Source organism: Sinocyclocheilus grahami, unplaced genomic scaffold, assembly GCF_001515645.1.
Source record: "Sinocyclocheilus grahami isolate Dianchi unplaced genomic scaffold, SAMN03320097.WGS_v1.1 scaffold399.1, whole genome shotgun sequence".
Lineage (NCBI taxonomy): Eukaryota > Metazoa > Chordata > Actinopteri > Cypriniformes > Cyprinidae > Sinocyclocheilus > Sinocyclocheilus grahami.
Window position 1 is genome coordinate 812,487 of NW_015505578.1, and position 19,945 is coordinate 832,431.

General features: G+C 37.0%; 3 protein-coding genes across 7 annotated transcripts; 2 read left to right on the plus strand and 1 right to left on the minus strand.

The window, feature by feature from the left end:
- Positions 1-2,564: 2,564 nt before the first annotated feature.
- On the plus strand, positions 2,565-7,875 carry LOC107550507 (uncharacterized; the record flags this gene model as incomplete). Its single annotated transcript, XM_016231808.1, has 3 exons — positions 2,565-2,637; positions 2,750-2,835; positions 5,362-7,875. Coding segments are annotated over 3 exons (1,500 nt in total), but the record flags the coding sequence as incomplete, so codon positions are not given.
- A 337-nt stretch (positions 7,876-8,212) lies between these two features.
- suv39h1b (SUV39H1 histone lysine methyltransferase b) lies at positions 8,213-15,350 on the minus strand. The gene is made up of 6 exons (XM_016231807.1): positions 15,273-15,350; positions 13,621-13,802; positions 10,797-11,450; positions 10,332-10,478; positions 10,080-10,209; positions 8,213-9,665 (listed from the first exon to the last, which is right to left on the minus strand). The coding sequence occupies exons 1-6, from the start codon at positions 15,289-15,291 to the stop codon at positions 9,532-9,534; spliced, it is 1,266 nt and encodes a 421-aa protein (XP_016087293.1). The 5' UTR covers positions 15,292-15,350; the 3' UTR covers positions 8,213-9,531.
- A 406-nt stretch (positions 15,351-15,756) lies between these two features.
- Positions 15,757-19,361, plus strand: tmem9 (transmembrane protein 9). Of its 5 annotated transcripts, none has more exons than XM_016231810.1 (7): positions 15,757-15,838; positions 15,941-16,062; positions 16,366-16,612; positions 16,750-16,817; positions 16,956-17,064; positions 17,205-17,336; positions 18,346-19,361. In XM_016231810.1, the coding sequence occupies exons 3-7, from the start codon at positions 16,517-16,519 to the stop codon at positions 18,484-18,486; spliced, it is 546 nt and encodes a 181-aa protein (XP_016087296.1). In that variant the 5' UTR covers positions 15,757-15,838; positions 15,941-16,062; positions 16,366-16,516; the 3' UTR covers positions 18,487-19,361. The 5 variants fall into 5 exon arrangements, with proteins under 5 accessions (XP_016087296.1, XP_016087298.1, XP_016087297.1 ...); XM_016231811.1 differs by lacking the exons at positions 15,757-15,838; positions 15,941-16,062 and adding exons at positions 16,087-16,141; positions 16,244-16,332 and having other exon boundaries at positions 16,512-16,612; XM_016231813.1 differs by lacking the exons at positions 15,757-15,838; positions 15,941-16,062 and adding exons at positions 16,087-16,141; positions 16,244-16,287 and having other exon boundaries at positions 16,512-16,612.
- Positions 19,362-19,945: the final 584 nt, after the last annotated feature.

Sequence of the window (19,945 nt, forward strand, 5' to 3'; positions counted from 1 at the left end):
GGTTTTCAACTGGCTCGCGGTTAATCGTTACATCCCTAGCCGCCACTGTGTGCAGCTCTCTTGCTTTCAGAGCTGCGCGCTCTCATTTAAATCTCACACAATCATATTCATATATCGTCGCCTTCTTCCATTTGTTTAGCATCTCAACCGATTTGAATAGTCACATATTTAAATCGGTTTTCAACTGGCTCGCGGTTAATCGTTACATCCCTAGCCGCCACTGTGTGCAGCTCTCTTGCTTTCAGAGCTGCGCGCTCTCATTTAAATGTCACACAATCATATTCATATATCGTCGCCGTCTTCCGTTAAGTTCTTCTGTGTGCTTGTAGGCATTTTTTCATTTTCTTTACCCTTTGAGGACCGACTGAAACAAACATTTCTAGGCGTATGCTCTGCTGGTGTTGTGCCGAATTCTGCACCCCTGCCAGATTATGCATCGCTACCTGATTGCCTAATCTCAACCCCACCCCTAATCCTAACCCTCTCCCCCACACCTATTCCTAAACCTACCAATATTAGGGGATGCATAATCTGGCAGGGTGCAGAATTTGGCACGACACCGGGCCCCGTCAGTCCTGGAAGAATTGCAGTCTTGCCAGTCGCTACCTTCGATACCATTGGTACTTACACTACTGAAGAAAAACAAGTGCCGGCAGGATTTAAAAATGTTTATACCGACTTGGTACCGTAGTATCGGTTCTCTTGACATCCCTACCTGGAAGAGAAGAAATCGTTGAATAAAGTTATTTTTGTGTTCTTTGCACACAAAGTATTCTCGTAGCTTTGTAAAATTGCGCTTGAATCACTGATGTCACATGGACTATTTTAACAATGTCCTTACTACCTTTCTGGGCCTGGGAATGTTTCAGTTGCGTTGCTGTCTATGAAGGGTCAGAAAGCTCAGATTTCATCAAAAATATCTTAATTTGTGTTCTGAAGATGAACAAAGGTCTTTGGTTTGGAACGACACGAGGGTGAGTAATGAGTAATGACAGAATTTTCATTTTGGGGTAAACTATCCCTTTAAAACATGGTCATGTCAGAGTGCATAATTCATCATTCTAGATTTCCTTTAACAATTAAATGTTTCTACATTCGTTTTATATTTCAAACAAAAATTAGTAACATTTTTACTTGCTAAACTGTAAGTTGATTTTATGCAGCTTCTGTGCAATGCACCTTTTCTTATATTTAGATGCAGCCTTTGTTGTGTATGAAATCATGAAATACCAATTGTCACATGTTTAAATTTCCTGCTTCCAAGGGAGGAGAACCATAAAATGTGAATCTTAAATTATACAGGGTCTGTTATACAGCATCTGTATTGTTTGAGTTTTGGGGTTGCACAGTCTCCCCACCCCCTCACTCCCTTTTGAGAATGGCAGCCACTCGAGGGTGTGTGAGGAGGATGAAAATAGGACAAGGCAGGTGTCACTTTCAGCTCTGGTGTAGCGAGACCTTAACTCTGACCTTTTATAAAGGGGTTACGCAGTAAGAGACACAACAGACCAACAAAAGCAGACACAAACCTACGCTGGTTCCGTCAGTACATCTGAAGACATATTCGTTTTACCCATTATTTCCACTTTTCCACCAACGACAATGAAAGTTTGAGAAAAAAAGCGAATGAGTGGCATTTTTATGTACATTGTCATGGAACTCCTGTTTTATCAGGAGATAAAAATCAGAAGACGAGTTTCGACCTACAGTTCCATACAGACTCGCAAGTCTTGCTCACAACCTTTCCTCAAATGTCAAGTCTTCTTTCTACTACATTGCTCAAACATGCTACAAATAGAAGGTCATAGAACAGGATGCCAATCGAACTGCTTCGTGCACAAAATACTCGGAATATACTATCAAAATACTTCTTAATGAAAGGGAAAAGGTTGTGCAAAGATTCACATGACCGGAGCATCTGACTATCATGCTCCTCAAAACCTTTCGGTGATTTATGTAAGAGCGCATGTGTTATAAATGGACAGGTCCTTATCCCATCATAGGATCTATCATGCAGTTTAAGGGTGAGTGTGGGTTAGACCGTATCACCCACAGCTCTGAAAAAAGCGTCTCAAGCTCTGGAGGCGGTCAGATATTACCATAGTAACAAATGTCACCGAGGTCACAGTTATTTTCCATTTAATGAAACGATCATGTATACCTCTGGCTGATGGATTATACTTGTACTTTATAATAGTTCACCCAGAAATGAAAATTGTGTCATTATTTACTCCCCTTCCTATTGTTCCAAACCTGTATAACATTCTGTTTTTTCCAGAACTTAAAAGAAGATATATTGAAGAATGTTGGTAACCAGTTTTGATTACTTCCATTGAATGGAAGTTGCATTTCTCAAAATCTTTTGTGTTGCACCGAAAAAAATCATTCAGGTTTGGAATGACATGAGGGTGAACATTCTTGGCAGAACTATCCCTTTTTAATATGTAATATTTTGTCATGAGCAGCTAATAGTCTTATATTAATAATGATTAGTTATACAGATTCTATCTATACTTTTCAATTATTAACGCTCTGTATTGATGTGTGCTGCTGAAGAATGATTGTTTTGGTGTGTATGTGTGTGTCTTCTTTTTAGAGCTGACATTGGTTATGATGACTCTAATGACGGAGGAGATGGTATGTGTTCATAATGTCATCCAATAGCTTATTTATCTCAGGTGAAATATAAGAAACATTTGCCAGATTAGTCGTTTTATGTTTCAGGTTTCTCTGTTATTTTTTTCAGCAGATCTTAGCAACCCTAAGTGTGAAGCATTGGAAAATCGAGCGTCTTTTGCACAGCCGGTTATAGTTCAGCCAGAGATCGACATCGAGGTGAGTGAGGTTTGCTTTGTAATCACCATTTCTAAGTGTGGCTGGGATAGCAGGTGGAAAAAAATACAGCGTATCGTGAACATACAAAAAAAAAAAAAGTTTAAAGTTAAAACAAAAGTTTGTTTTCCCCTCCTTACTCTAACCTTTACCAGATTTCCATGACGGTTTTCGTGTGCGGTATAACAGCAACTTTTTTTTTTCTCTACGTTTTTTTTTTTTGTGTCAGAAAACTCAATGACCTCTATGCTGTCTAGACACTCTTCTAGTTTATTTTTGTATGTTGTTACCATCTGTGTTGGTGTACAGTTATTTATCTATCAGTGATGTCTTGAGATCGTTCTCTTTAATCAGCGATTCCATTTGTTTCAGTTTATTCTTATACCCTGTCTGTCAGTATTGCAACAAATGCAGAGCTGTAGTGTTTTTCAGAGCAGCCCATACAAAAGATAACTCAATAATCTAGATATAAAATAAAACTTTTAACTCATTGATTGTCTATTTAATACTAGCTAAAATTCTGATGATGTGGATTTTCATCATGCCTGCATACTCGCATAATTTGCTTGTTAAAATTCCCACCGACATTTCACTGTCCAGATAACCTCTTGCTTGTGTCTATTTGCAGTGTGTCAATTTGCAGCTGTTTTAAGTAACTGAACCTGGTATTTACAACAATAGTATCACTATCTGGGTTTCTGGTCTGTGGTCAGCCCTTTACAATAAATTGATAAGACACATTATTATTAATTTACCCGAGGCCTTTGACTGATAGACCACACAGAAATTGAAGTTCTGTTATCATTTTTGTTCCAAGCCTGTATGACTTTCTATATTCTGAAGAATGTTGGTAACCAAACAGTTTGGTAAACAAGCAATACCAATGAATTCCATTCAATAGGTAAAGAAAAAATCTTAAAATGTTCTACAGAAGAAAGTCACCATCATGAATCGACATGATGGTGAGTAAATGAAGACAATTTTCATTTTTGGGTGAACTTTCCCTTGAACTGTTAAACCTTTTAAATATATAAAAATATGGTTTTAAAATATATTTAACAATGTATTTTATTTATTTTTTTTAATTATCATGCTGACAGTATGTCACAGCTTTTTGTAAATTAGCTAAACATGTTGAACAGTTGTTGGTTAATAACCAACAATGATTTAACCTATGCTCCAGTATATATCATATTAAAAACAAGATGTGTATTTGTTGATATTATTCTTTTCATCTGTCTACCTGAACAGCTCATTGAAGCTTCAGCATCAACTTAGGTAATGTGCATGTGACGTGCTAACTTGTCAATTTCACCCATTCATCGTGTTGCATGTAACATGCATCCTGTATTATGACCCATAATATGATATCAAATCAACCCTGTAGAAGCTATTCGTGTTCATGCTTGGAGTTAAAAAAATAAAAAACGATAAGCTCGGTGTATGCTATATATTATATTATGTTTATATAAGCAAAAAAATATACAGTTAGTTTGATCTTATTTTATGTTGACAGTTCCTGATATTTACAACTTGAGGGAAGCTGCTGTGAATTTTTAGAAAATAGTTGGGCTGTTTTATTGGACTCCTAATAGTTGGGCTGTTTTCCCATAGAGCATTTTGGCAAGGAGTCATTGGGAGGGGGAAAAAACTGTATAACTGAAGTAAACACGCATACAATTGTCAAAGTTTTATATATATATATATATATATATATATATATATATAACAGTTAAAAAATTGCAGTAGAAATTGTATTTCTGTGTTTAGTCTGTAAATATTGTCAGTATCATTGCATGTTTACCCTGAGATTTACCCTGCACAACTTTAAGCAGACAAAATTCATAGTTAAACCGCATTCCCCAAACCTTTTCAACATCACTTTTCTCATTGTTGCTTTTAATTCTTGTGTAATTTTGTCACAAGATCGTGTCACATCACATTCAGAACTTTTAAAGGTTTTGTTTCCATTAGCCTAATCTCATTGGCACAGGCTTCTGGGAAAAGAGCCAGAAAGAACTGGCACAAACTTCATGCTCACATGAAGGCATTATAAGAAGTTCAACTATTTATTTATTTTCTTATGTATTTACTTTTTTTAATTCTGTGAAATTATATATACGTCTTCATATTCGTATTAATTTTTTCTTTAATAATTGTAGGTTAAAAAGATAATTTAACAGTGTTGATAAACTGATACGGTCTAGAAAACGGCATGTATTAAACATTAATAGAAAACGTTTATACTAATATCAGTAGATAATTTGTGCTCATAGTCAGTGCTGGTGTCAATAATAATAATATGCATTAGCAAATCCAATTTCTCTTGATTCTCCAACTAGTTGCAATCAAGAAAGGATTACAGCAATGCATATTGAATTTCAAGTTTGTGCCATTCATCTTACACTTTTTGTTAGTTGGTAGTAATTCAGATTCATAAATGCAAAACAAAGTGTTTACTGCCTACAGTATACATTCTTGGTTCTTTGGAATCCAAGCTTTTTTTCCTCTTACTTTTCTCTGTTTCAGACTGCCAAGAAATTGTCCAGTTCTCAAGAGTCCACCAGGACTTCCTCCACAGCAGGATGTCCTCAGTCCACTTCAGATACTCCCCTCGGAGAACCACTTGCACTAGAGTCAATGTCATCCAATAATTTACCACAAACAGAAGAGTCTGGACTTCAGCCGTTAACTCTATCTATCCCCCAGTCACGTTCAACACAGCAGTTCTCTGAGCCACAAGATCAAGTCTATAATGTTGGCCCTTCCTTGGCCCTTCCTCTTCCTGCAGTCCTCGTACACCATTATGATCACCCAGAAACAACCAAGAATGAATTTGAGGATTCCAGTAAACCTGACCAATCCCTTCATTCACAGAAGGATGATTTCCACACTGAGATGTTAGCACAAGTGCCTTTCGAGTTAAGCCAACCATCACTGGCTGGTTTTCCAGACATGCCACAAATCCTGGAAGAAGGTATGAAGAATGTTAAGGTGAAGGAAGATGTTGTAGAAAAGGATGCCACATTGGCAGATGTGCTAGAAGAACCAAGTAGAAATGTAAAAGAAGATCAAACGGGGACTTGCTTTCACATGTTGGAAGAAGCCAAGCAGCCTCCTTCATCAAAGGAGGTAAACCATGCAACTAAAGATGTGGAAAAGCTCAATTTATCAGAGGGATTACAGCACCCCCTGGAGGAAGGAATTCAAGAACACAAAGTAGAACTTGTCTCTTCGGTCCGAGTCGATACCATCAAGACGATTGAGGTGGAAAGTACCAAGATAGATGATGAGGAAAACGATGGTTTGGAGGCTTCCTGTTTGTTCCCATCTCATTTAGGTTCCACAAGACCGGACAAAGAATCCCAAAGTTTACTCAGCCATCCAGACTCTGATAAGTCGGCAAACATGAAACCTCAGCAAGAGGAAGAACTTGTCTTGGATCCGAGCATGTTGGCCCCAGTCCACCCTGAGGATCCAAAACTTGATAACCAAATTATTACAATGTGTATTCCAGAGCATCCAACAAGCAAGCCAGAACTGACCAGCATTTCTGAAACATCACCAACAGCCTTCGATCTTCAGTCTTCAACCGTTAACGCTTCAGCAGAAGATGATATAACTTTTAAGGGTGATGAAACGTCTACTGCTCCATATCAGATATGTAAAAACCCTGAAACCCAGCACACACTGCCAAGACCCGGCACTGAACTATCGCAGATATCAAAGGATCAGACTGAGGTTTCTCTGGACACGTGTCTGATGGTCTCCGCGACCTTCTTCAGTGCTGTTATTTGCCTGGCTGTTGGGATTCAAGAGCCCAGTGCTTTTCTGTGTGTGGGATTATTCCTGTTGTCCCTCTGGTTCTAAGTTCTATGCCAGTTTAATTTCCCCTCCATCTGTTTCTTCTACAAAGCTTTAAGACTTTACCTTCTTCATCTTCCCCCAGTGCCTTGAGGAATTCCAAAAAGATATTTACATGCAATCGGATCTGGTGTTTGTGGTATTAGAGTGAGAGTTAGTGTTTTCAAATTTAGGAGTTGAGATTTTGCTTGATGTATACAGTAGTTAATCATTCAGACTGCCAGTATAAAAACTGCAGTGGTTTATTTGCAACCAAAAATAATAGTTTGAATAAGCAATGTGTGTTTTAGCTGAATGACATCACTGTGCACCTCATACATGATTGGCCATTGGAATGTGGCTCAGCTCATTGATTCATACTTACCAAAATGTGTCTATTTTGTGAGTTTCTCTCTATATATGCATACAGTAGCTACTAAAGATTGCATTTGGCTCTTTTATGGGAGCCACTTGAGTGGAATGACTTGACGGTGCACGTATGTGGATTTATGTGTGATAAGAAATGTGGGGAGACTGGACAAACGGTGCAGAAATTTAGAAAAGTTTGAGTTTCAAGTTTAGTTAAATGTGAGGTTTTGCTTGTTCTCAGTGAGGAGTTAGTCTGTGTAGACGTCTACGAATTAAGCAGAGCATTTATGTAGGTAAGAAATGTTCAAAGACACTTGCGTTTATTTATTCACTTAATTTCACTGTGTTTGATGTTGTATGTGGTAATTTTGTGACTTTGATCACACACATTCTGTCTATTAACTTAAAATGAGTACACGTTAATCTTGAAGAATATGGCATGTTACACCTCTGCTTACTAAAGGGTTAAAAAAATGCTTACCTTTCTTGTCAGACAAGTGTATATGGCGTTTTGCAGTGATATTTAAAAGCGTGCCCCAAGCCTCCGATACCCCAAAAGGTCACACATTGCACTGAAGTCACGGCATCAGGTTACGGGGTGACTAAACACCATTGTAGGCAGAGAGGATAGAACAGTTCCTTCAAGAAATCTTTGACCCTTGATTCCCTTCCAAAACTTGACACGAAAGATATCAAGTCACGTATTTTATTACTTCGTCGTCTCACTGAATAAATGTGCAAACAAGGTTGTGAACACATTCTGTGCTAAATTATGAAATATTCACATGTATTTTGTCAATGTCAAAGTAGAAATAAAAGTTTGTAACTCATAAAAGCGGATCGTATGGCGTTTTGCAGTGATATTTAAAAGCGTGCCCCAAGCCTCCGATACCCCAAAAGGTCACACATTGCACTGAAGTCACGGCATCAGGTTACCGGGTGACTAAACACCATTGTAGGCAGAGAGGATAGAACAGTTCCTTCAAGAAATCTTTGACCCTTGATTCCCTTCCAAAACTTGACACGAAAGATATCAAGTCACGTATTTTATTACTTCGTCGTCTCACTGAATAAATGTGCAAACAAGGTTGTGAACACATTCTGTGCTAAATAATGAAATATTCACATGTATTTTGTCAATGTCAAAGTAGAAATAAAAGTTTGTAACTCATAAAAGCGGATCTGTTTATTTCACAGCTTTTTTGTGTGTGTGTACAGCCCTTCACATAAAGATGATCATGCTTGCTGTTAATGTCAACAAAAATGAGAAATTATCCAAACTGAAATCAATTAAACTTTGGCATTAAACAGTTGTATTCACAGAGCAGTGGAACTCATGATACAATTTAATAAACAAGAACATAGTTTGTTACACATTCATGAGTGTGAGATAAATGTGAGGTCTGACAAGGTGTCTTGATTTTATTTTATTTTTTTAATGCAAAACCAATAAAAACAAGTGGTAGTCTTTAAATATTTACATATGCACAGATTTGGTTGAACGATAGTTATAGAATTGTGTGAATTGATTAAATTTAAGCAAAATGGTCCTGAGCATGGGTTAATACAGAATTTATCATCTCACATTAATCTACAGCACACATTCCAGCTTCGCGGTCCAGTTCTGAAAACCACCTGAGCTGTGATTCCCAAAAGCATAGTAAGCATAAGTAGAATGATGTATGAACCGCTATCAACAATAGTCTTACTATGCTTTTGGGAAACACAGCCCTGAATAGACCTGTGAAATAATAACCAAAGTTAAGCACAGCGCTCAAATAGTCACTGAAAAAAGTTTGACAGTATGAATATATTTTGTTAGACTATATACACACAAAACACAGAATGATAACATTTTGCATGCGTGAAAGGCAACATTTCATGTAGGTCCACCTCCTTCAGTCTAACGAACTTTCCCCTTCTGTGCATTAATAATAAAATTTTGCCCCCTGGTGGGAATTTGAGGTCAAGAAAAAAAATAGAAGGACATTATAGATTTTTTATATTTTGCACTGGCCTAAAGATGTTTCCTAAAAATAGGGCAAGTAGTAAGACTACAAAAGTTTGTTGGAAAAAGTAAAAAGAGAATCCCTTCTATTCAAACAGATAAAGCATATGAACATTTCAATGTTCAAAAAAAAGAAAAAAGAGTAAAATCTTTTTCTTTAATAATTCCATGGAGTCAAAGCTTGATATTAATTAAAATATGGGTTTAAAACTATTACTTTTTACTTCACAAACTTTTCTAACGGACAAATTGAAAAAGTATTGCTACATTTTATACACTATTTAAACACGGAAGACAACAATACTACGGAAAAAGTTGAGGTTGATCTTGGGGAAATAAAAACAAATTCTTAAATATATATTTAAAATTCAATGAAGTATTTCCAAACACATCCCAAAACAGTTTCTAAACTGCAGATGCTTTCAACATTCACTGGAACACATGATCTTCTTTCAGTCCCTGTTTAGCATGGACTTCCTCTAAAAGAGGTACTTTCGACATGTCGGTACCCTGCATTTGCACTCTACACGCATGCGCTTTTTAGGAGAGCCTGGGAGTCCCGTCAGACTGAAATTAGAATCCATCTTCGTGCTCTCTGCATCTACTGGATCAACTATGGAAAAAATGAGACAGAAAAAAAAATTCTACTTCGAAAAATACTGTATTTATATTGAAAAATATATAATTTAGTGAATGACACTCAGTTTAATCGAACATTAAACAAAAAATACAGTTAAAAAATTAAATGTAATTTATTCATGTGATTTGCTGCTCAAGAAACAGATTCTATTTATTTATTTATTTTTAAAGTAGAAACCTTTTGTTATATTACAAATGTCTCTATTGTCAATCAATTTAATGCATCCTTCCTGAATACAAGTATCAATTTCTTTCAATAAACAGATACTCATCCCAAACTTTTGAACGGTAGTGTATGAATCAATTGATCTAAATAATTATATGGTAAATGACCCCAAATGACTTGTCATGTTGTACACACTCTTTTTCTATAAGGTCCCACACTTACTTTTCATGTTGTAGTCAAATGTGAGTTCCTCTCCTGCCTTTATCCCACGTGTGGCAAAGAATGCTATCCGCGGCAGCCGCTCATCCAGGTTATCAATGAACACATTATATACCTGGAGGTTGGGGTCACACTGAGGAGAAAAAAGAAAACTTTTGTGATATTCAATTTATTTCCCTCAGATAAAAAGCTACAGTTTAACTGCCATCAAGTCAGTTGTTTACAAGATGATGCAAGGATCTCAAATCCACTCACACTGTGATTGACAAAGTGAGAGATGTTTCCATAGTGAGCAGCATCCACGGTGTACTCGTCGTCAACGTAATCCAGATCAAAAAGATAGGTGGCGCCTTCTTTATCATATATGTGACCTCTGCGTTCGGCTTCTTCTGTTGTAATGATCTAAACAAAAGAGATAAAAAGAGGGTTTAACGATCATAAAGCCAGACTCACTTCTGGGAAAGACAGATAAACAGCCAATCAGCCATCACAAGGAAACTGAAAAGTTGATTGATAATGCCATTTTCTACCAGTGAAGCAAAACATATTTCAATGAAACACAAAAAGCTTAAACTGACACAACGGAACACTGAACGTGTAAAAATGAACAACTTCTCTAAGCCACAGTGAATGGGTGCCACCAATACATAACATATCATATTCATATATATATTTTAAAAATCTGATCCGTACAGGAAGTAAACATATAGTGCTTCTCACCTCCCCGACGTACTCCATAACGAAAGTGTTCTTCCGAATGCGCTCTGTGGTCTTTACCCCCCATCCCCTTCCATTGTCTGTCCTAAAAATGCAGAGGGAATACTGAATTCCCCTCTGCACCACTCTGTTGGGGCAGTCGATCCCGCAACAGCAGCGCTTGTTGCATTCGTAAATGGGCAACCCGGGCCGAATGCGGACTTGGCCTAACTCATTGTAAGCAAACTTGTGCTGCGATGCTCCGGCACAGCATCCCTCCACAGGGTTTTCCAGGCAGTCTGTGCATTCGCAGCCCACGGATACCTCATTCAGCAAGATCCCATCACCCACTTTATAGTCGTTTATGTAGGTGAAGTTCTTGGGCGGGCCTTCCAGGTCGACCTGGTTCCGGACGTAGATGTGGCCTTTGTGGGTGCCCAGGCTGTTGAGGTGTGTCTCCCACCGTTTAAGGGTCTGTCGGAGTTTGGCCCGCTGGATGAGCTGGGACACGGTGGCAGGGTCTAGTCGACGAGGGGCAGCACGCTTCTTCTGTCTCTGCATCTCTGCATTCAGGTCCTCCCAGAACTGGTTGAGAAGATCTACGCACTTCAGGTTCTTCCGTGGTTCCCATGTGTTGCTGGATTCGGGGTAGCCCTTCCATTTCACCAAGTATAACTCCTATGAAGGGGGTAACAGGGATGTGAGCTTAAACACATTTAAACCTGGGGCCAGTAGCATAAACATAGCCACTATTAAGACTGAGCTAGTCTGACCAAGTAGTGGTTCGTCAAGTGGTCAATCAGTCAAATTTTTTGGGCTCAAATTAAACCAAACGTTTTAATGTAAATTACATGAAAAGTTAATATAAGGTGCTTTATTGTCATTGTACATGATACAACAAAATTTAGAGTGAACAAGGTACACTTAAACATGTATACTATAGAAAAATGAAAATATGAAAGACTTTTAGGTTAATTTAAAAAACGAATGACATTATGACAATATCATACTGTGCACAACACTATATACATTATTAAACAAATATATTGCCTTGATTAATGAACTATATATTGAGATGTATATAGTTATGACTAGACTTGAAGAAACAGTTAATCCAAAAATGAAAATTTGTTGACAATTTACTCATGTCATTCTAGATGAAGAAGAGTTTTTTTTTTTTTTTTTTTTAACATCAGAACAGATTTGGAGAATTTTAGCATTACACCACTTGACCAACGGATCCTCTGCAGTGAATGGGTGCCGTCAGAATGAGAGTTCAATCAGATGATAAAAGCATCGCAATAATCCACACGACTCCAGTCCATCACTTAACATCTTGTGAGGTGAAAAGCTGAGTGTTTGCAAGAAACAACTTTAAACTGTCCCTTCTGGCCAGAACATCAATCCAGAATCCAGAATTTACTGACATATATTTTTAGACCTGGTGCCTGTACCATGATGGTAGATGAGCAAATTCAGTTACAGGATTAGTTTCGAATTAACAAAACCAAACCGGCTTTGTTGGTACCATGATGCTGATCATCCACTTTCTTTGTCAACTCAAGCTTTGATCCTGAGTTTGTGGAGCACGTGCACATGAATGTGTGACATCACTGGCGAACAGCCAATCACGAGCCTTGGTTAAATGTTAAACGTTTTGCTAAAATTTAAAAGATTGAAGAATATGACGAATTTAAATGCATTTACAATGAAAAAAGTACTTGTTCATGAAAGAGGACAAATAAAAGAAATGATCTTGCTTTATCAGTGCAATCACAAGTGAAACGTGTTATATACAGCGATAGAGACTCAAACATGTAAGGTCACATAGTCCTTTTTAAAGCATTATCTATTGATTCTACAGCTTATTTAATATTACATACGATCTGTATATATTAACATTCATTTAAAATAATTTATAATAACTGATAAACTAAAATTGCTTGTGTGTAATGGATTAATAATAATATCACACATATAATTATGTAAATCATATAAAATAACTCTAAGTAATTATCATTAAAGCCAGACATTTTTTTTAGTACTAGTTATCTTTAATTTGGAGCAAGATAAACTGATGGAGTGACTTTTTTGTGTTAGACGTGTCACTTTGCTCACATCTGGTCCAATTTCAGTTTGAGATCTCTAACTCGGAACATAACCTGCCCTGGAGCAGGTTAGCCGTGGAGTGTAAGTTACTATGGCAACGAATGCAGCTAAAAGCCAAGCCACTTTCATGGTACCTAAAACCCAGGACTGGTGCAATCTAAACTGAAACGTACCTGGCTAGCCAGCTAATCCGGCTTCATGGTACAGGCCCCTGTTTTGGCTTGTATATGGTGCTTGATCTGTACATATTTATCTCCTGATTCAGACAAGATTTCTTTTTCACTAAGGAAAGCAACATTTTGGACAGAGGAATTTTAGTAGGACACAACAGTTATAGTAAAGTGTCTTAATGATAAATCTGTTTATTACAAACACACAACTTTTCCTTTCTAATGACGTCAACTGATGGCCTGGAGACCGGTTGGATTATTGTGATGTTTTTATCAGCTGTTTGAACTCTCATTCTGACGGCACCCATCCACTGCAGAGGATCCACTGATGAGCAAGTGATGCTAAATTTCTTCACATCTAAGGGTGAGTAAATTGTCAGCAAATTTTCATTTTTGGATGCAAGATTCCTTAAAAAAAACTAGATATGGACTAACTTGTAAGACTAATCTAAGCAGTTTATGTGACTGGCCACCACTTAAGTTTAGCTTTGATAAAACTAATTTTACCCATCATGTAGTAGAATTTACTTTGACATGAGTACATTTATGAGCCAAACTTTTAAGCTCACCTGTACTATTTGTGTCTTCCCAAGGTTGATGACTTTCTTTTTGTAGTCGCAGAGATATTCCACCTCATAGTCACACAGGTTGTGCTTGCTGATACCCAGCTCTTCGCATTTCACCCCCTGCTCTCGACAGATCACCTCCAGCTGGTCTACAGTAGCGATGCATGCTACCCTACAAACTTCAGCTACAAAATACAATTAGATGTTAATTTCAGGAAAAACACAGGTAAAACGTGGGATGACAGACATGTGTGCAAGCTTTAGATCAAGAACTCCACAGCTCTTCAGCAAATAGGTAACTTGATGTCCTCATGCCTGTAAACCAGAGGTTTGCAGAGAATTTGAGAGCTATTATTATTATATTATTATTATTAAGTTTTTTTACTCCGGGAATAAAGCTAATAGTTATATTACTTTGCTATATGTTATTACTTGCATATTAAAATATACTAAAACAGAAAACCGTTATTTAAAATTGTACAATATTACAATTTTTACTGTATTTTTGATCAAATAAATGCAGCCTTGGTGAGCATAAGAAATTTTCAAAACATCAAAAATTACAGACTTCAAACTTTCTAACATTCGAGATTATTTTGAATTAGCGTTGCCTCCGTCTAGGAATTCACCACTGTCTGCTTTTTCTAACTAGCTGTACAGTTTTGGAATTATATTTACTATGGAAAGTGCTATTCAAATAACTGTCAATTAAATTGACAATCCTATATTCTAATATAGGCTTTAAAAATATATGTTGCCATCTTGGAAATATTTTCCAGATAATAGTTTAACATAAATTAAGACATAAAATTAGTGACAAACAAAAGCAAATCGTTTAATTTAGAAAATTAACAATTAGCTGATCTTATTATATCAAAGAAACAAATGTATATACAAATATATATGAAAATATATAACTGCTTTTATATTGTAGGAAGGGGCTACCTGACAAGGGGATCATCATAGTTGGGGGGTCTTTGGCTCTAAAAAGCTTGAACCAAATGCAACAGCACAGAGTAAAAAAATCATTAACATATTGTACAGATAACTTGATAATTTTGGCAGTTTGCGATAAATACCCTTACAGAAAAACTCCCATGTATTATCACTAACCTATGGGCCATTTAATAAATTGTCTAAAGACTAATGGTCATAAGCAAAATGGACTTAGAGATTCAGTGAACCTAAACGCAGTAGGTAATCAACGACGTAGATATTAGATTCACATTTTGCGGGAGAATTGTAAGCATGTGCTTTATGATAAAGTTTCCAGAGATCAAACATGTTGAGCAAATCATATTCCTCAAGAGAATGTAAAAGTTACGCTAAAAGCTAAACACTGAATATTACTCTAACAGTGTGCACATCTTTGCACCGTATGTTACGCTGTCCAGCTTTACAAAGAAGTGGATGCAAGAGAAACAGATGAGTTCACAATGAGCTTGTTTGAATGTACTGCATGAGCGCGCGGTAGCCATAACATCGACCTAATGTGAATTTGTATCAACAACTTGCAGCAAAGATTCTTTCAAAACGAAGTGTTTGATTCCGGGGGATCTTTGATAAGACGTCACTTAACTAACAACTCGTGTAACACATCAGACATATAGCGTGTAAACCGTTGTTTCTGAACGATTAACACGATATATTCTTACCTTTCAAATTTTCCGCCATCTTCCGACCGCCGCCAAAATTATAGGATTGAAACGCCGCTAGCTGATTGGACGTGGCACAGTCTGAGTGACGGTTTGGTCAACCAATAGAGACAGAGTATTTAAATCGCCAACTGTTTATGGGAAGTTTGAACAAAACGTATGAAAGATTTTGGAGGAAATCATATTCATGCTTTTTAAAAAACTCTTTATACCTGGAGTTAACATATGTTACATGCATTCTCAGTTATTTTAGCTCCCCTTTTGCACATTTATTTCCTTTGTGATCGTTTACAAAATCTGAAGAGACTTATTTGTATGTAGTCGGAACTGAAAGTCGATATGTTATTACTTTTATACCCGAGGCTTTATTTTATAATATGAATCGGGGGGCATTACAGATTATAAATTGTGTTATTCTATAAAAAATAATAATAACGCTTTTAATTGGCCTTTCCGCGTTTGTGAAGGCGGGGCTAGAGTTTATCCATCATCACGTGACACAGAAATACTCCAGAACTTCCGGAGAAAGTCAACATATGTTTGATGGGCGTTTATAAATATTATAGGTGCGTATATGCATTTAATTTAACATTTGCATGTAACATTTAGCTTAAATATGTGACTTTTCAGATTTATTTTCTCTCTCTCTCTCTCAAAATGCACAACAGAGAGGAGAAAAGGCTTAAGCTGCGGGATTGAGAGACCGGTGTTTGTGAGCTTCATATAACGAAACTAACGTTGCTGCATAAGCCACTGAGTACACTGAATTGATTTTGAACGTTTTGTTTAGGTCCTACACGAATAAGCATTACTCCAGAACTTCCGGAGAAAGTCAACATATGTTTGATGGGCGTTTATAAATATTATAGGTGCGTATATGCATTTAATTTAACATTTGCATGTAACATTTAGCTTAAATATGTGACTTTTCAGATTTATTTTCTCTCTCTCTCTCTCAAAATGCACAACAGAGAGGAGAAAAGGCTTAAGCTGCGGGATTGAGAGACCGGTGTTTGTGAGCTTCATATAACGAAACTAACGTTGCTGCATAAGCCACTGAGTACACTGAATTGATTTTGAACGTTTTGTTTAGGTCCTACACGAATAAGCATTTTAACCGATGACTAGTCTTGTTTGCTTTAATTTGCTTTATTTTTTTTAATCAAAAAGTACCGGTTGACCCATTTCAATTCAATTATGACCTTCCCTTATGTTGAATTGAATGATGTTTATGTGCAGGCATCATGTCGTCCAGCATTGCTCAAAATCTCCGGATAGCAGCTGTTCTTCTGGTGTTTCTTGTTCTTATAGATGTGATTTCACTCGCATATGCAGATAAGGTACAGTTTCTCCCTTACACATCCATTACATCTATGCTCTCCGAATTTTACCAAATGTGTCCCACTTATGTAAAAAGATGTCCTATAAATGTAACTTTCTTAAAATGTAACTTTCTTAAAATGATGTGCGTTGCAAGTGCATCTGTCCACCCTACAGAAACATCAGTGGACATATCTACAAAAAGAATGTGTCCCAGAAAGACTGGTGAGACCGACTACTGTATTGACAAAGAACTGTCCAAACAGGCCTGTGTTGTCTGTAGAGGTTATTATATATAGATCAATAAATTCTTACACTATTTTCAGCCGTCTCAGAATTTATTGTTAATGTATTGGGTTGTAGCAACTGTCTGCATGTGGTGGAGCCCATGCCAGTGCCTGGCCATGATGTGGAGGCCTACTGTCTGCTCTGTGAGTGCAAGTATGAAGAACGAAGCAGCAACACCATTAAGGTATTGTGCGACTTCCAGAAATCAATAAATCCTACTTTGAATTAAAAATGTTTATTATAATCTGCTTTTATGCCTTCATAATCTAGTTGTCCACTTTAAGCTAAATTGAGGAGTATTAATATTTTTTATGTATTTCCCAGGTGACCATTATAATCTACTTATCAGTGGTTGGAGCTCTTCTGCTGTACATGCTGTTTCTATTTCTAGTTGATCCTCTAATCCGCAAACATGATCCGTACACCATGCCACTGCAGAACGAGGAGGATTCTGAGGTTTGTGCACATTGGGGTTTGTATTTTACAGAGATGGAAACAGCATAGACTTTGACTCAGCATAGAATTTGCATTGACTTGACTTGGACTTAAATGAGAGATTTTTGAGCAAAACAAGTCTTTGGGTCTAATAAGAGAAAATATTTTCTCGTTCTCACACCCACAAAAATGAAGATGCATTTTCTATTAAATGCGTATACATGTTGGCGCCCATAGCCTTGTGGACAGCGTGTTGACATATGCCACAGTTGCGCTTCGGGTGTCCCTAGTTCAAATCAAAGTTGACCATTCCCGATCCCATCCCCCTCTCTCTCTCCCACTTGCTTCCTGTCATATCTCCACTGTTCTATCATGAAAAATAAAAAAAAAACACACCAAAAAATATACATAACAAAAAAAGTAAGTTATTCTTTTTTTTTTTTTAGTTAAATGGTCCCTCACTTGACAAACTTGTAAAATTGCTATTTTATTAGTTATTAAGTAAATGGTATTACGTTTAAAATCTTTTCATTCAAGTAAAACATAGCATACTTTAATACTACTGTTTATGACTTAATGTTCAAGAAATAATACATTTATATATCGAGAAAGATTGGAATAATTAAAATTTTTAAGTTTTTTTTTAAACAAGTATGTTCGCCAAGGCTACATGTATTTGTTCAAAAATAAAGTAAAAACAGTAATATTATGAAGTATTATTACAATTTAAAATCACAGTTTTCTGTTTCAATATATTTTAAAATGTAATATATTCCTGTGATGGTCACATGATCCTTCAGAAATCATGACGTTCTGATTTGCTGCTCAAGAAGCATTTCTTATTATTGTCTTATATTACTGAAAGGGTAGAATTTTTTTTCTTAGACTTGTGAACGTGTCTGATAGCAGACTTGGGACAAAGAATCATATTTTTTAAATCACTTTTGTAGATCATTTGCTTAAGTTAAGGAATATTTTTCTATTTTTGTTGGGTTTAGGTATTAATTTTGTCCTTTGTCTCTCCCTACAGGATGTGAGACCCCGTGTGGATGGTTCACAAGGTCGTGGGAACACTGTGCTGGAGAGGGTAGAGGGGGCTCAGCAGCGCTGGAAGAAACAGGTCCAGGAGCAGCGCAAGACTGTGTTTGACCGCCACAAGCTGCTCAGCTAAGCCCTCAGATGGACTCAGCTGGGAACAAGTCTAACTGGCACCACTGGCTGAGACCACATGCATGGTGGTCTTATAGTTTCAGTTTTTATGACAATGTTTTATCAGTGGGCCTGCATTAGTATTATAATCTAACCAAGACTGACTTGGTTGGTTCCAGCTTTCAAACTGAAACTGTGAAAACATAAAGCAACTTGTTTAGTTGCTTGCTGTTAACATAGATATAAATTAAGAGAATCAGCCAGCTCCAGTTGGTCTCACACCCACGGTCACCTTTACATTTCTCACACAATAACTTGAATATATCGGTCCTGTCACTATTTTGCTTTGAAATAACATTGCAAAGAATGAGATTACATGGAAGTGTGCTGTGTGATCTGGGAGTACTGATGTGGACAGGTATATATAATATAGATGCGCTTATGAATGTGTAAAATGTCATTGCACTGTTGTAGTTTCACTTTGAATTACCACAAAATGTATTGAATGATTCCTAGTTTATTTGTTTGCAAGCTGATAATACTGTTCAGGATGGCACATTTAAATGTCAGATTATAATGAATAATTATAAATAAATGTATAAATTTATAATAGTGAAGGAATAAGTGGCTTTAAGTGATCAGCACTGTTGAATAGTATATCATAAGCTTCCTCTAATATGCTTGACACTTTTGTTGGATTTTCTGATTTACAGACATCCAAAAATATTGATTTTGCACCTCAAAATGTGAAGGAATTTGAAGGTCTTTGCTTGACTATCGTATTTGCTGCTATAATCATTTTCCAGTATGTATCCAAACAACTTGCAGCTGTTTTACAGCTGAAATATTGTTGCTTATGTGAAAATGCACTAAAATGTTAAATATATAAAGAATGTTGCCAACTTTCTTTGTACAGCCTTTTTTCTTGAGAAAATTCACTATGAGTAACGCTCATCTGCTGCTTAGGAAAAAAGCCTGGCATATTTCAATATCATTTTATGTGTCCTATTCTTAATGTTTTCTCCTTTTTAATGTCTTATGTGTGGTGTTGTATAAGCAGCTGAATTTCTCTTACAGAACCTTAGTCATTCTCTTTCTTCATCTGCTGCACCCCAAGGCCGCCCATCCCCTCCTCCACCTGCCTCCGCACCCCCAAGAATGGACACTGACTGCCCGTCTATATATATCCCTCAGAAGGGGCCAGCTGTGCCTAAATACTCCCTTCCCCTCCAATGTCTGCTTGTCTGGTGTAGGTTTGCAGCAGGGGCCAGGGCCAAGAAGGTACACTGTGCCTGATCAGAGATGGTGGATGAAGCTTAGGACCATACTAAAGATCCGACCTGGACTTAAGAAGACCAAGGATTTGCTAAACTAGGACTCTCATTTCAGGTTTTGGCTATTTTTTATGAGGAATTGAGAAGACTACTTTTGGGAGATTCAAAATGGAGTCGGGCGGTGGTGGGGTGGCAGCTTTGGCCTCG

Bases quoted from the DNA above. Each gene is read 5' to 3' on its own strand.
- suv39h1b (XM_016231807.1), bottom strand. The intron at 10,210-10,331 runs GTGAGTGGATTT...TTTTCTCCTCAG, and splicing joins CTCACTTTGTCAATCACAGT to TGTGACCCCAACCTCCAGGT. The intron at 9,666-10,079 runs GTAAGTGTGGGA...TTTTTTCCATAG, and splicing joins ATTTGACTACAACATGAAAA to TTGATCCAGTAGATGCAGAG.
- tmem9 (XM_016231810.1), top strand. From the start codon at position 16,517: ATGTCGTCCAGCATTGCTCAAAATCTCCGGATAGCAGCTGTTCTTCTG. The intron at 16,613-16,749 runs GTACAGTTTCTC...GTGCGTTGCAAG, and splicing joins CACTCGCATATGCAGATAAG to TGCATCTGTCCACCCTACAG. The intron at 17,065-17,204 runs GTATTGTGCGAC...TGTATTTCCCAG, and splicing joins GAAGCAGCAACACCATTAAG to GTGACCATTATAATCTACTT.